The sequence below is a fragment of the Mesoplodon mirus genome, assembly GCF_964341445.2.
Source record: "Mesoplodon mirus genome assembly, chromosome: 10".
In the NCBI taxonomy this organism is placed as follows: domain Eukaryota; kingdom Metazoa; phylum Chordata; class Mammalia; order Artiodactyla; family Ziphiidae; genus Mesoplodon; species Mesoplodon mirus.
In genome coordinates this window covers 16,177,900-16,193,909 of record NC_138986.1, presented here as the reverse complement: position 1 = coordinate 16,193,909, position 16,010 = coordinate 16,177,900, and the positions used below count along the sequence as shown (strand labels likewise).

The window sequence follows — 16,010 nt, the reverse complement described above, 5'->3', positions numbered from 1 at the left end:
AGTTGCGGTCAGCGGGGGCTACTCTTCATTGCGGGCTGCTTATTGTGGTGGCTTCTCTTGTTGCAGAGCATAGGCTCTAGGCGTGTGGGCAGCAGTTGTGGCACACGGGCTGTTGCTCCATGGCATGTGGGATCTTCCCAGACCAGGGCTCGAACCTGTGTCCCCTGCATTGGCAGGCAGATTCTTTTTTCTTTTTTAATTAATTAATTTTATTGTTGGCTGCGTTGGGTCTTCGTTGCTGTGCGCGGGTTTTCTCTTGTTGCGGTGAGCGGGGGCTACTCTTCGTTGCGGCACATGGGCTTCTCATTGCGGTGGCTTCTCTTGTTGTGGAGCACGGGCTCTAGGTTCGCACGCTTCAGTAGTTGTGGCACGCAGACTCACATGGGATCTTTGCGGACCAGGGCTCGAACCCGTGTCCCCTGCATTGGCAGGCCACTGTGCCACCAGACAAGTCCCGCCGAGGTGTTTTTAATGAGGAATAACAGCCCTGTAATGTGCTATCTCCATATTATAGACAATAAATCATAGTAGGCGGTTTACAATTTGATCCTCAAGTCACCCAGCTGGTAACACTTTATTTTTTTATGTCCTCCTTACTCTCTCAGTCGCTAGAAATCACCAGTTCTAACTTTAAATGATGACAGCGTCTTATTTCATCCATTAAGCATAAGCTTGAAGATTCTAGTGAGGAGAACAATGTAGGAGGCTTTTGTTGGAGGGTGTAGACTTTGCAGTCAGCAATTCCCAGCCTGACTGCTTACCTGTGAGGCTTGGGACCACGGCAAGACACTCAGTCTTCTTGAGGCTCTGTTTTCTATGGTTGGGATGCCACAGTGTTTTTTACAAGTAATTATAAATAAAAATCTTACCTAAAATTTTATACCATGAACCTTTATTTCATTTATTAACTTTTACTGCCACCATTAACCATCACATATTTTATTTATGCTTGGTATCCATGAGTGATGGGTTAATGAGTCTCACTGGAGTACAGTGAGCAGCACAGGCTTAAAAGTATGTACTTGCCTACAGTGCAGCCTCTTACATAGGCAGAATAAAGTCAGGCAGGCAAGGTTTTATACAGATGTATATATTTTTTCCTTCTAAATGCACAGTAAAATGAAGGGCCTTTAAAGCTCTCTCAGGACGAGGAGGGAAGTTACCATACCACCACGCAGGAAGGAAAGCACACTGGGTGTGGGTCATGCATCCAATGGCTACTTGTATGAAAATGTTCAGGAATTTTCAGCTATGCACTGGCACCTGTGGAGCTAGAGCCAGTCTTATTCTTTAGAAGGAAGAGCAGCCGCAGGCAGTGGAAGAGAAGATGGTATCCTTAGATATACATAGAAGACAGTTTTCCAAGCTGAGTAATAGCATCTGTGCTGCAACATTTGTCCTCAGTGAAAGAGAAATACAGTAATGCTGAAGTAAAACAAGTTGGCTTGTAACTTTAAAAAAGTTCTTTTATTCAGAATCATACTTTTTTTTCACTCTTACCATTATGAAAATTTAAAAAAATATAGCGCTTGGTGCAATGACATACTACTTTTAATTATTATTCAAACAGGTTTCTCACAGTTTACGTGTGAGAATTTAGCACGATCCAAACTCAAATATCCACTTCTCATATCTTTCAATGTCTGCAGCAGATACTGACTTAGAAACCTTTTTTAAAGCCATTTCAAAATCCTCCATAGTTGTAGGCATGTGCATTTCTTCTCTTGAAAGATTTCTGATTTCTTCTGGGGTCAAACCTTCAATACGCCTTCTCATTGCCATCAAGGATGCATCCCTAGGTTTTAAATTTAAAAAGCAAAAACAAAAAACCACAAAATGATGTTTTGGTTGAGTAAAAACGTGTAAACAAAAAAATTTTTCAGTGCGTATGTTATTCTGTAATTATCTTATTACATATACATATGTAGTACTGCACAGAATCCAGTACTGGACTATAAGGCCTGTTTTTGAGTTGTTTTTTTAGCAGTTGAATCTGAGCAAAAAGCCCAAGAAGCATTAAAAGGATATAATAAGATAGCAATTAAATTTTATTAAAAGTGTACCATAATATAAAGAATAAGCATCACAGAGACAGGAGAGAGGCTGTTAGGTAACACTAACTTAATACCAAAACTTGTGTATCTGACTAGATTATAATGTGGGTCTTTATTCTTCATCTATCTTTTTTTTTTTTTTTTTAAATTTTTTATTAGTTTCTGCTTTATAACAAAGTGAATCAGTCATACACATACATCTGTTCCCACATCCCTTCCCTCATGCATCTCCCTCCCTCCCACCCTCCCCATCCCACCCCTCCAGGCGGTCACAAAGCACCGAGCTAATCTCCCTGTGCCATGCGGCCGCTTCCCACCATCTATCTACCCCACGTTTGGTAGTGTATATATCTTCATCTATCTTAATTCAGCAAAAAAACTTCATAATAGAAGTTTATACCCACAAAAACCTATGCTTAAAAAAAAAAAAAGAAAAAAAAACCACCTATGCTTCCAAAATAATTCATACCTGCACACGTTGGTAATGTCCGCACCTGAATAACCTTCCATGTTTTCTGCTATACTTGCAAGGTCAACATCATCAGCCAATTCCAGCTCACGTAGACTTATTCGTAATAGCTCCTCCCTGCCTTTTGCTATTTGTAGAAACAAGTTTATAAATATAAGCCTTCAACATAATGTTTTATTTTCTCCAGTCTACTTTGAGAAGTTGTTTTCCAATTCTTAGAGCTCATTTTCTTAAAAAATTTAAGACCTATTCCTTACTGAATTTATTGCATTTATTTTTAAATTTTAATTAATTTTTATTTTTTAAAATTGAAGTATTTCATTGAATTTTAAATTTCCTAGTATCAAGGCTTTAGGCTCCAAATATAGCCAAACCAGTTAAAATAAGGAAAGACATCCTACATTTGTCTTGGAAAGTTAATTAATACCAAATTTTAAAATTTCTAAGCCAAACTACCTAAGAGTTAACATGACCTTTCTGATTCAAATAAAGATACCTGATGGCAATGGAATATAGATTCTTTTTTCAAGACGTCGTCTTAAAGCCTCATCAATATCCCAGGGAAAATTAGTAGCTGCCAGAACCATAACCATTTTGGAAGGGTCCTCATTTTCAGAAGCACCTCCAACACCTTGAGGAAGGATAAGAACACAGTAAAAAAAATAAAAAACAAAGCTCAACTACTTAAAGATCATCAAATATTTAGCACAACATTAAAAGCAGGGTAATCATCAAGCCTCCCTAAGACTTATAAAGCTAACGGGGTACGTATGTGAATTTGTGGTCCAAGAAAAATGAGTTTCTGCAGTGTGCAAAACAGAGGACTCAAAATAGATGTGATCAAAAGACTAGTTCAGCACAACTACATAGTACTTTAAAAACTTCTTCAAAACCATACATATCCCTCTCTAAGGCCAATTAATCGGCACTTGTTTCAGTTTCATGGCTAAAAATGAGATCAGTGTGTATGACAGAGGGTGTCCTGTGAATAAACAGCCATAACTGCTGGTGTGTCACCACTGTCAGTGCACCCAGTTTAACGCTGGCAATCTCCAGGACCTACTGGCCAGCCCCGCGTCACTGGGGCTGTGTGGGTCAGCACTATGAGTGGCGCTTGCTCAGCTCACGCAGAGACACAGGCATACCGTCCATCTGAATCAGCAGCTCGGCTTTCACCCTTCTGCTTGCCTCGTGCTCTTCGGAAGTCCCTCTGCGGCTACAAATGGAATCTATCTCATCAATAAATATGGTGGCTGGAGAGTAAAATCGAGCCTAAAGGGAGAAAGCATGCAACACCAGGCTTTTATTTCATTTAAAAGTCATCTATAGTTTAGCAATTAGAAAAGAGCTGTGGAGCCTGCCACCCTGTGCATCTCTCCCTCTTTGCCTAATACTGGGGAGAGAGGATAGAATTGGAACAGCTAAAACACAGCTTCTAATATAGACCTATCATATACTTAAATCTTATATGGCAATTTTTTTTTTAAATGTTGGGGGTAGTTTTTATTAATTAATTTATTTTTGCTGTGTTGGGTCTTCGTTTCTGTGCGAGGGCTTTCTCTAGTTGTGGTAAGCGGGGGCCACTCTTCATCGCGGTGCGCGGGCCACTCGCTATCACGGCCTCTCTTGTTGCGGAGCACAGGCTCCAGACGCACAGGCTCAGCAGTTGTGGCTCATGGGCCCAGTTGCTCCGCGGCATGTGGGATCCTCCCAGACCAGGGCTCAAACCCATGTCCCCTGCATTAGCAGGCAGACTCTCAACCACTGTGCCACCAGGGAAGCCTGGCAATTTTTTATACTATTCAATACTATAACTGATTACATTCAACATGTATTTGTTTATGAGTCATATAAATACAGGATTATCCTGTACACTACAATAATATGGACAACAATGGTGGGAAGACATTTACAGATACTGACAAGTGTTCTTAAGTTGTAGAAAAATTTTTGTTAAAGAGAACCATTACCTTAAATAAAATCACACAGATTCCCTCTAAGGGATTCTAATTAAATGGCCATTTTTCATTTGACTAATACAAGTACAGCTGACCCTTGAACAACTCGGGTTTGAACTGCATGGGTCCACTCATATGTGGACAGTTTTCCACAGTAAATACTACGGTACTATACAGTCTGTGGTTGGTTGAACCGAAGGATGTAGAGGAACTGTGGATACAGAGGGCTCACTATAAGTTATATGCGGATTAACCTTCACGTTGTTCAAGGGTCAACTGATTTTTATCCTCTTAAGTTGTCAATTAGAGGTCAATTTAAATGGCCTCAGTTTTTTTTTTTGAGATAAAATTCATATACCATAAAATTTACCATTTAAACCATTTTAAAGTGACAATTCAGTATTTAGTATATTAACAATGTTGTGCAACCATCATCACTATCAAATTCCAGAACATTTTCACTGCCTCCAAAAATAACCCATACTTCCCTCCCCCTAGCCCCTGGTAATCACAAATCTATTTTCTGTCTTTATGCATTTACCTATTCTGGACATTTCAAATAAATGGGATCATATAATATGTGGCCTTTTGTGTCTGCCTTCTTTCATTTAGCATGTTTTCAATGTTTATCTATATTGTAGCATGTACAGTACTTCACTCTTTTTTTTGTCTGCACTGGGTCTTCGTTGCTGCATGCAGGCTTTCTCTAGTTGCGGACAGTGGGGTCTATTCTTCGTTGCAGCATGTGGGCTTCTCATTGTAGTGGCTTCTCTTGTTGCAGAACATGGGCTCTAGGCATGCAGGCTTCAGTAGTTGTGGTACGCAGGCTCAGCAGTTGTGGCGCACAGGCTTAGTTGCTCCATGGCATGTGGGATCTTCCTGGACCAGGGATCGAACCCGTGTCCCCTGCATTGGCAGGCGGATTCTTAACCATTGAGCCACCAGGAAGACCCAGCACTTCATTCTTTTTTATGGCTGAATAATATCCCCCAAGTTTATTTTTGTACCTTAAATGCATTTCTTCCCCAAACCAAAGGACAGGGAAGATTGATCCATTAACTAATAGATCTAGTCAAGTATTATCTAGTAAACAGCTGTGTAAGACTCAATAGTATCACCCGTTTCTTAAGGAGACTGAAGAGGCATTTAATTTTATTTGCTTATTGGTTTGTTTTGTTTTTAGTAGACTTTTTTTAAATTGGAGTATAGATGATAAGAAGCATTTTATTATAGTAACTAATGTTTATTGTTAATCATTTTTTAAGCAAAATATCCAAAGTTACAGAATCACTGCCCAAGAAAGCTTGAACATAAATGATGACAAAGACTTCTCAAAACAGAGCTTAACTGATCAAACAGCATTTTAAAGGTTCTTCTAAAAATGGAAGTCCACAATGGCAAGTGAACATTACAGATTTGAACACGCAATTGTACTGGGTCCATAAATTCTTTGGACCATGAGGTTATAATTCAGTATCCTCTAAGAGGCGATTAACTGTGTTGAAAGCACAGTGCTTCCAAAGTATAGACTTAGTTTTACTCTGTTCACTTGGAAAATCCTAACAGTTAAATCTCACTTTCTTTTCTAGTTAAAAACTTGAATTCTAAGTCATCTATTGCCTCCAAAGGGATAGTAAGATAATAATAACAATAATAATAATAATACACTTAAAAATTTATTTATTTTAGGCTGTGTTGGGTCTTCGTTGCAGTGCGTGGGCTTATTGTGGTGGCTTCTCTTGTTGCAGAGCATGGGCTCTAGGAGCACAGGCTTCATTAGTTGTGGCATGCAGGCTCAGTAGTTGTGGCTTGTGGGCTCTAGAGCGCAGACTCAGTAGTTGCAGCCCAAGGGTTTAGTTGCTCCGTGGCATGTGGGATCTTCCCGGACCAGGGATCGAACCCGTGTCCCCTGCATTGGTAGGCAGATTCTTAACCAAGAGCCCTAATAATACATTTTTAATAAGGTATCCTTACTTGGATCTTAGGTACTGTGTACAAACATTTTTGTACTTTCTTTTCAAGAAACAGAGGGAGAAAAATAAACTGGATGGAGGGAAAGAAAGATAAAAGCAAACATGCAAGAAAATTTATAATTGAAATTCTAGCTAGCAACCATCTACCAACAGAACCAACAACAAAAATTAAATTTCAAGCAAAAATTACTAGATTGAGTCTTCCCAAATACTGAGGGTGTGTAGAAAGTTCTGACTTAAAGCAGAGGCTATGTGGCACATTTAAAATTGGCTTTGGATGACCTGAGAAAGTAATGTAGAGAGACTTGGAGAGGAAACCAATGGTTTCTGCCTGCACAGCATGGCTCCTTCTGATAAGAGAAGCTCTCTTTTTCATTTGTAAATCATCTCTTTCTCATTCTTATTCCATTACTTCAAGAGAGGCCAACTCTGCTGGAGTCCCAGGAGGGTCCAGGCATAAGCATGTGACTCAAAAGAGACCAAACATTAATCTCTGGAATTTTGCTGGAACAACTGAGATTGTTGTTCATTTGATTAGATTTCTGACACTTGAAAATGAAAGTTCCTGACAATACAACAAAAACTATACAATTAAGTTTTTATATGTGTTTGTTACCATGTCATGTGAAAAACCCTGGACAGACTTTTATAATATTTAAGTGGCCTTATTCAAAATACAGGCCCTGAGGAATGCTCACTTTGAGAGATTCGGGGGGAGGGGCACTCAAGAGAGAGGCAGTCATCTGTAGAGCAGTCAAAACCAAAATATGAGACGCAGTACAATTTTACTCGAGAGAGTCCATATGATGAACAGTAGAAAATCAAGGTGGTTTCAAATGAGCCATAACCAAAATTCAGAAAGGCAGAAGCTCCAATCTGCAGGCACTGGTTTGTGACTGAGCCACTGCCCAAGTGGGCAACTCAAAGTAGCACGCTCCAGCTAAGCAAGGATTTATTTAAAGATGGTTAAGATTTTCCTAGGCAATACCAGGGAAGCCAGTAAAAAATAAGTTGTTGGATATGTCTTTATAAACCGCAGTATACAAAAATATTGCAAATTACCACTTTGTAAGAGGCTTTTTAGCCTCATAGAAGAAAATAGTCCTTTTTCCTGAATATAAAACCCTACATTAAAAAAAAATCAAATAACTCTTAAAAAGTAACAGTTAATATTTATGAGTCCTTATGAGTCAGGCTCTGTATTAAGCAGTTTACATGTATTGGCTGATTTCACCCTCTAAACATTACAGAGGTAGGTCCTAAATTACTGTCCTCCTCTTATAGATAAAGCAACTGAGGGACAGGAGAGGAATTTTCCCACAGTTAGCCATCTAGGAAAGTGACAGAAGGGGGATCTAAACCCAGGCCACCGGACTCTAAAGAGGCCACACTTAGCCATTCACCCTATTTACTTTTTTTTTTTCTTTTTTGGCATGTGGGATATCTTAGTTCCCCAGCCAGGGTTTGAACCTGTGCCCCCTGCAGTGGGAGCGTGGAATCTTAACCACTGGACCATCAGGGAAGTTCCCATTCACCCTATTTAGCTTACTTTTTTAAATAAAATTTTTTAAATATTTATTTATTATTTATTTTGGCCGCTCCGGGTCTCAGTTGCGGCATGCAGACTTGTTAGTTGCGGCACGCATGCGGGATCTAGTTCCCCAACCAGGGATCGAACCCGGGCCTCCAGCACTGGGAGCGTGGAGTCTTACCCACTGGACCACCAGGGAAGTCCCCTAGCTTACGTTTTAAAAAGGCCTAGTGGGGCCTCCCTGGTGGCGCAGTGGTTGAGAGTCCGCCTGCCGATGCAGGGGATGCGGGTTCGTGCCCCGGTCTGGGAGGATCCCATATGCCGCGGAGCGGCTGGGCCCGTGAGCCATGGCCGCTGGGCCTGCGCATCCGGAGCCTGTGCTCCGCAACGGGGGAGGCCACAACAGTGAGAGGCCCGCATACCGCAAAAAAAAAAAAAATAAATAAATAAATAAATAAATAAAAAGGCCTAGTTATTCTGGAATACTGACAATATAATTTTTCCCCTGAAGCAAATAGCAAGCTAATTTTTCAAAATGATCTAAGAGGTTCTCCATTAGATTCCTATTGTGGGATGGACTATTAATAATCCATAAGAAACTATCAGAATTTACATCCTGCCTTATGAATTATCGAAGTTGAAGGAGAAAGAAAATGGGAATTTTAAACAGGAAGAAGCCTTTACAGAAAACAGGTAACACGAAATTGTGAGGGGTTTTGTTTGTTTACTCTCAGCCTAGGAAGGAAGATCTGGTATAATATTAGCATGGTCATCTAAGGTTTTGTCCACCATGACCAGGAATGTAAATCTTTTTCACTATCTATATAATAAACATAACTCTGTCCTCATGCATATAACTACACAATTTCTTAAATGAGGTAAGACGGAAATAGTAAGTGAAACTTAAAGTCTGAAGTCTAAAAAGCTGTTGAATTCAACCTAAACACTCAACCAGAACTTGTTGAATTACATTTCTTCTACTGATACTCAGATGAGTGGCAGTGGAAGAAGGAAAAAGAAACTCAAAGCGAAGAACTTAATCCAAAGACTGGGTCATTAAACTCAGGGAATTTGATATAGTTAATAGATTGGAGGTAATCTCAGTTCCATATCTACTTATGATTTTCACCTTTTCTCATTTTTGTTCTAATACTGCATTTACTATAACTAAGCCTGATTTAAAAACCGTAATAATTTCACATTCCTATAGCAGATCAGTAATGCAGATCCCGTAACATGAGCATGTCCAAAAGCTAACAAAGACAGCCTTTCCTCCAGAGAAAAGGAGTCAAAGAGAAATGCAAGTTATTCATGTTAGTATTGAATAAAAATTTCCTACCTTCAAGAGCACAGGAATCACACTCTGGGCACAAAAGCATCCTGCCTAGTGATTCTACATGCTGTAGTTACAACTCACTTTCTCCCCTTCTAGAGGAATCATTAGAGTTAGCTCAAGCACTCACCATTTCGAACAGAAGACGAACAAGCTTCTCAGACTCTCCTCTGTATTTGGAAGTCAGAGTTGATGAAGAGACATTGAAGAACGTTGTCTTGCATTCAGTAGCTACTGCTTTAGCAAGGAGGGTCTTTCCTGTGCCAGGTGGGCCAACCATCAGCACTCCCTGTTGGGAATATAATAGCATCAGCAAAGGATTTATGTGCCATTGTTCTAATTCACAAGAATTCCATTACTAAGGATCAATTTTCAACCAACTTACACATAATATTAAGACAAGTAAAAGACAAAGATAAACAGAAGGATACTTTATCACAAATTTACTTTTTCCATTACAAAAGTAGGGTAACTACACATTATTAAAAAATTGGAACTAAGAGATGAGAAAAAATATAATCAATATTATAGTACTGATATAGTATCATACCCTAACACAGGTACCATTAGTATCTGGATATATTTCCTGCTACTCTTTTTGCTCAAATTAGTTTTTTTTTTTTACATAGCTGTATGTCTATAATTTTGTATCTTGCTTATCACTTAACCTTTCAAGAATTTTAAAAACTAAGTACAGAGTTAGCCATTAGCACATTTCCCAAATCCAAGAGTGTTTTGGACAGTCTCTTTCCATATCAGCACATGACTTTTAAAAAGTACTCATTAGATACAGATATATCTTATTAATTTCTTAAGAACAATTCCAAGAAATACAGATGTAAGTTCTGCAACACAACACGTAAAATGGAGCATTTTTGCATTAGGTGACCTGTTCATATATGCAAATGTAAGCTTATTATAAATCTGCTATGTGTCCAACTTTCCAAATATCACATTGTACCTATTCTTTTTTTTAGTAAATTTATTTATTTATTTATTCATTCATTCATTCATTTATTTATGCTGTGTTGGGTCTTCGTTGCTGCGCGTGGGCTTTCTCTAGTTGCGGTGAGCAGGGGCTACTCTTCGTTGCGGTGCGCGTGCTTCTCATTGTGGTGGCTTCTCTTGTTGCAGAGCACGGGCTGTAGGTGCGCAGGCTTCCGTAGTTGTGGCACGTGGGGTCAGCAGTTGTGGCACATGGGCTTAGTTGCTCTGCAGCATGTGGGATCTTCCTGGACCAGGGCTCGAACCCGTGTCCCCTGCATTGGCAGGCGGAGTCTTAACTGCTGTGCCACCAGGGAAGTCCTGTACCTATTTCTTATTCTGGAAACCTTGCAGTAGCTCTTGGTCTAAACAAAGTTCTAAATAACACAACATAGCTTAAAATTTTCTTCACCTCCTCTACTTTCTCCTCCCACTCCCCCCAACACAGATAAATACTGGCTTTCTATAGCAACGCACTTGTCAGTTGCTTTGACAATGCCGTTACAGTAATACACTTACTTTCCATGGTCTCCTAATGCCTTTAAAGAATTCTGGCATCCACATTGGTAACACCACAGCTTCCTTAAGCAACTTTTTCGCTTCTACTAAATCAGCAATATCATCCCTGAAAGAGAAGATATTTTATCAACAACGTTAGATCACATATTTAACTCTATGTAGTCATTCTTGAGAATCGCTGAAAGCACATGATTTTACGTTGCTGACAGAATGCTAAGCTTCTTCCTATGCACTAGTGAACTAACACACTGTGACGAGGCCTGCCACAGCAACCAGGATATAGAAAGAACACAATCTGAATCTTCGATTCTTTTTTAATTTTTAAAAATATTTATTTATTTATTTATTTGGCCACATCAGGTCTTAGTTGCAGCACGTGGCATCTTCGTTGCCGTGTGGGGAATCTTCAGTTGCAGCGTGCGGGATCCGGTTCCCTGACCAGGGATCGAACTCGAGTCCCCTGCATTCGGAGCGCAGAGTCTTACCCACTGGACCACCAGGGAAGTCCCTGAATCTTCAATTCTTGGGAGTAATGATTTTCAGCATGGTGAATGAGAACACAGGTCTATAGGCCTACAATTTAAGTATTATTATGCCATCTCATTTTAAACTTCTGCTCTTAAAATGCTCATTCCGTAAATTCCATGATTTGGAAATAATAAGCCCATTAAAAAAACCCATAAAGAAGAAAAAGGGCATAAAGTAGACAGAGGTTGCAAAACTGCTGTTTTGCCCCCAACCCTATCAAGAGATAGACACCAAGATTTTTTTTTTTTATTTTTTTGCGGTACGCGGGCCCCTCACTGCTGTGGCCTCTCCCGCTGCGGAGCACAGGCTCCGGATGCGCAGGCTCAGCGGCCATGGCTCACGGGCCCAGCCGCTCCGCAGCACGAACCCGTGTCCCCCGCATTGGCAGGCGGACCCTCAACCACTGCACCACCAGGAAAGCCCGGACACCAAGATTAAAGGGTATCACAGAGACTGCCGTGAAGTCATCTCCCACCACTAGAACGTTACTACTGCTACGGCAACCGGTACTCCTGGCACGATACTATATTATGATATATGACACGATAATATATTTTAAAATATCCCTCAAAACGATACCTAAAAATAATTAAAGTTTTAACAAAAAACGTATAACAGAAGGTACCTAACTTTGTGGGAAAGGGAGATTTATAACTCACTGTGATAAATTACAGTTCTCTGATTTGATATAATATTTATGTTTTAATTGACATATAGTTGATTTACAATGTTGTATTAGTTTCAGGTGTACAGCAGGGTGATTCAGCTAGACATACAACTATATCTATTTTTTTTTCAGAGGCTTTTCCCTTAGGTTATTCCAAAGGGAGTCTTTTCCTTCTAGGTTATTATAAAATATTAAGTACAGTTCTCTATGCTATATAGTAGGTCCTTGTTGGTTATCTATTTTATATGTAGCAGTGTGTATATGTTAATCCCAAACTCCTAATTTATCCCTTAGATATAACAGTAATAAAGTTGAGAACCACTGCTCTGATATAAAAGCAACATATATTGTATAAACCTAAAGATAACAAGCAATATACATGCATAAGAATGACTGCCATTTTACCACTGGACAATGTCCCAAAAAGATGTAATTTCTGCGATCTTGTTCCCATTCTGTATGTAGAATTTTTAATTTAATAAAAATTTTATTATTTATTTATTTCATTAAATTAAAAAATCTCAGACAAAAACTGGTACAGCCTGAACCAAAGTCAAGTTTTTCATTATGTGTCATGCTCACATTGTATGTCCTCAGGTTCTGTCCTCAAGGACTGATCTTCAGCACATGCCCACATTTGTTCCATTTTCTGTTCCAAAAAGCAACATCCAATTATTTTGTTGTGATATAACTTACCATCGAACATTGGGATTCTGAGAAATTATATCTCTTTCCAAAGCTTCTACTAAGTCCTTATCGTATCCAGTACTATCAAATTTATTTGTCTCTGGTTCTGTAACTGCAGCAGGTGATTTGTTCTACACAAATAGAGAGAAAAAACAAGAGCTTTTGATTGACTCAAAAATTATACTTTGTTTCTATGAGTGAGAAACAAAGACTGGACTCAAGTGACATTTTTTAAAAAGCTAATGTAATAGTACCAAGTAATAAGGACAGAATCAAAGACTACAAGTCATCCTTCTACATCAACATCAGAGTTTCATACTGAATTTTTATTTTTACATAAAAAGTATGACAACGGCATTAAAGAAGAATAAAAATATTATGCATATGAACTGACAATAGTAAAAATTAATACTGAGATAAATTGTAGTCCCTAGTGAATATTAGATATGTATGGCATTTATCTCAAAGCTTTAGAAGAGATAAGGTTATAGACAGATGGTTTATTTAGCTAAGATTATGGGTCAATCTTTAACACATACTCAGTCCCCACTGATGCTCCCAAAACATCCCTTTTCACTATTCCCACATCCCTCCAAAAGACACCTCAGTCCTTCGGAGAGATTTCCCCTCCCACCCTCTGTGATGACAGTCATTAGGGCCGCAAGCTGCACACTAAAGCACTCCAAGGCACAACAGTGAACTCACAGGGCACTGCAGGATTTTTCAGATTTTTGAGGGAAATACAGAAACACCTGTTTGAACATTGGGTGAACTACCAGCTCGAGGTAGTTCACAGTTTCTATGTTAAGACTGCTGCATTCCTTTCAATAATCCCATATTTTTTGTGAAGCTGGATTTTTGGCAGTTGCTGTGATAAAACATATACTGGGAAAAATCAATGTGGAAGAGGAATGACAGTGGAATGTCCACTATGACTCCAAGGTCTGAGAAACTGTACAGTGTCCAAAAGGCGTTGCTGGGACATAAAGAGTTGTTTTAAACAAATTTCAAATGGGTGGGTATTCTTTTTGCCCTAGAGGGTGCTGTGAAAAAACTGCTGAGACAGTCGTGAATTTTATAAGCCAAGAAAATTTATGAAACTTTATGTTGGTGTAAGTAATCATTTACTTGGTCTTGTACTAGGATTGTTACCCCATCTCCAAAATCCATAACATTTTTTTGCCCATAACATGATGATTTCTTTGTCACTGGTGCTGTCTAAAGTCAGTACTAATGTCTAGACTTAACCAATATTTATGATATTCAAAGTCTTACACTAGGTGACCAAATGAGTGCCTATCTCACAATTTACATATTTAGTATCCAATAGGAACATTAAAGATTCAGGGGATGTGTTGTATAACATTTAAAAGAGGAGGTTATCTTTTCTTCTAAGTATTTATGAAGTTGTTATTCATTCACAGATACTAATCTATTCTGTACGAGCAGCTGCGGGGGATAGAAAGACACTGTTCCTGACTATTAGAAACTTAAACTGCAAGCCCAGGGAAACACAAATATAAGAAGGCACTTTATATCAACAGTTTTCACCTTATTTTCTCCCATAGAACACAGTGCTGAGGGAATGTTTGCAGACAAAGCAAAACAAATTTCAGATAGGCAGAAAGGAGAAACAATTCTATAACAGGTCGGCCAAGGGGAGCTATGGAATTTCAAATTTTGACATTTCTAAGGGAAAATACTAGCAACTACCAGGAGGTAAAAGAAAAGCAGTAGAGAGGTTAAAAAGAATGTAGACTCCTTTTTGGTGCTCAAAATAAATTTGACATAAATTTGACAACTTTGACAAAACGGATCACTATTTGAAAAACACAAACTACCACAACTCAACTATTATGAAAAAGATCATTTAAACAGCCCTTCAACTTCTAGGGAAACTGAATTCATAATTTAAAAACTTCCAAAAAAGATATCCAAGCCCAGATGGTTTCATTGGAAAATTTTATCAAACATTTAAACAAGAACTACCAATTCTACACAATCTCTTCCAGAAGACAGAATGAACATTTTCCAATTCATTTTATGAAGCTACTATTACTGTGATACCAAAATCAAAGAGAATTAAAAAAACAAAACAAAAAAATTATAGACCAATATCCCTCCTAAAGATAAATGCAAAAATCCTTAACAAAATATTACCAAATAGAATTCAGTAAGATACAAAGAGAATTATATACCATGACCAAGTGAGGTTTATTCCAAGGATGCAAGGCTAGTTCAAAATTCAAACAATAAATAAATCAATATAATCCACATATTAACAGGCAAAGAAGGAAAAGTACATGATCATACAACAGATGCCAAAAAGCATGTGGCAGAACTCAACATCCATTCGGGATAAAGAGGAATTTCTTCAACTTGGTAAGAAGCACACACAAAAATTCTACAGCTAACATTATATTTAATGATGAAACACTGAATGCTTTCCCCACTAAGACCAGGATGTCCATGTTCATCACACTTATTCAACAGAGTGCTAGAAGTTGTAGCCAGTGTCACAGAGCAAGAAAAGGACATATACACATACACATCCAAAAGGAAGAAATACAGAAATTCAGATGGCATGATGTTTACCCAGAGAATTCCAAGGAATCTACAAAACTTCTCCTAGAATTAATAAATGACTTCAGCAAGATGGCAGGATACTAAATACACATAACAAGTCGGGAAATGCAAATCAAAACCTCAGTGAGATACCAGTTCACACCACTTGGACGGCTATTACAAAACTGTTACAAAGCTAAAACAAACTACCTAGCGAAAAAAACCACACACAGAAAACAACAAGTGTTGGCAGGGACTTCCCTGGTGGGTTAAGCCAAAAGGTGGAAGCAACCAAGGTGTCCTTTGATGGATGACTGGATAAACAAAATATGGTATATACATGCAATGGAATATTAGCCTTAAAAAGGAATGAAATTCTGACACATGCTATCAAATGGATGAACCCTGAAGACATTATGCTAAGTAGAAAAAGCCAGTCACAAAAGAACAAATACTGTATGATTCCACTCATATGAGGTACTTAAGAGGAATCAAACTCACAGAGACAGAAAGTAGAATAGTGGTTGCCACGGGCTGTGGGCAGGGGGAAGGAACAGGGAATGTGATACTATGATTTATAATGAGAAATACATACTTAGTTTTAGTCCTATTCCTGGCATATAACTCCTAAAACCCTTATGATTTCCTAACTGATAAGAGCAATGGAAGCATCTTTTGTTATAATATTCAGTTTTTGTTCCCAGCTCCTGAAATAGATCCAGAGCAGTAAAGGTGAAAGAGG

The 16,010-nt window shown here is 38.7% G+C and overlaps 1 protein-coding gene across 4 annotated transcripts in view; it reads right to left on the bottom strand.

Annotated features, from left to right (window-relative positions):
• Positions 1-927: 927 nt before the first annotated feature.
• Positions 928-16,010, bottom strand: part of KATNA1 (katanin catalytic subunit A1) — a 35,851-nt gene continuing 20,768 nt past the window's right edge. For all 4 annotated transcript variants that reach the window (XM_082633527.1, XM_082633526.1, XM_082633525.1 and 1 more), the window contains 7 exons: positions 12,713-12,834; positions 10,822-10,927; positions 9,449-9,607; positions 3,669-3,795; positions 3,020-3,154; positions 2,524-2,650; positions 928-1,795 (listed from right to left, as the gene is read on the bottom strand). In XM_082633527.1, the coding sequence (XP_082489653.1) occupies positions 1,597-1,795; positions 2,524-2,650; positions 3,020-3,154; positions 3,669-3,795; positions 9,449-9,607; positions 10,822-10,927; positions 12,713-12,834 (975 nt within the window). In that variant the 3' untranslated portion in view covers positions 928-1,596. The remainder of the gene's footprint in view (positions 1,796-2,523; positions 2,651-3,019; positions 3,155-3,668; positions 3,796-9,448; positions 9,608-10,821; positions 10,928-12,712; positions 12,835-16,010) is intronic.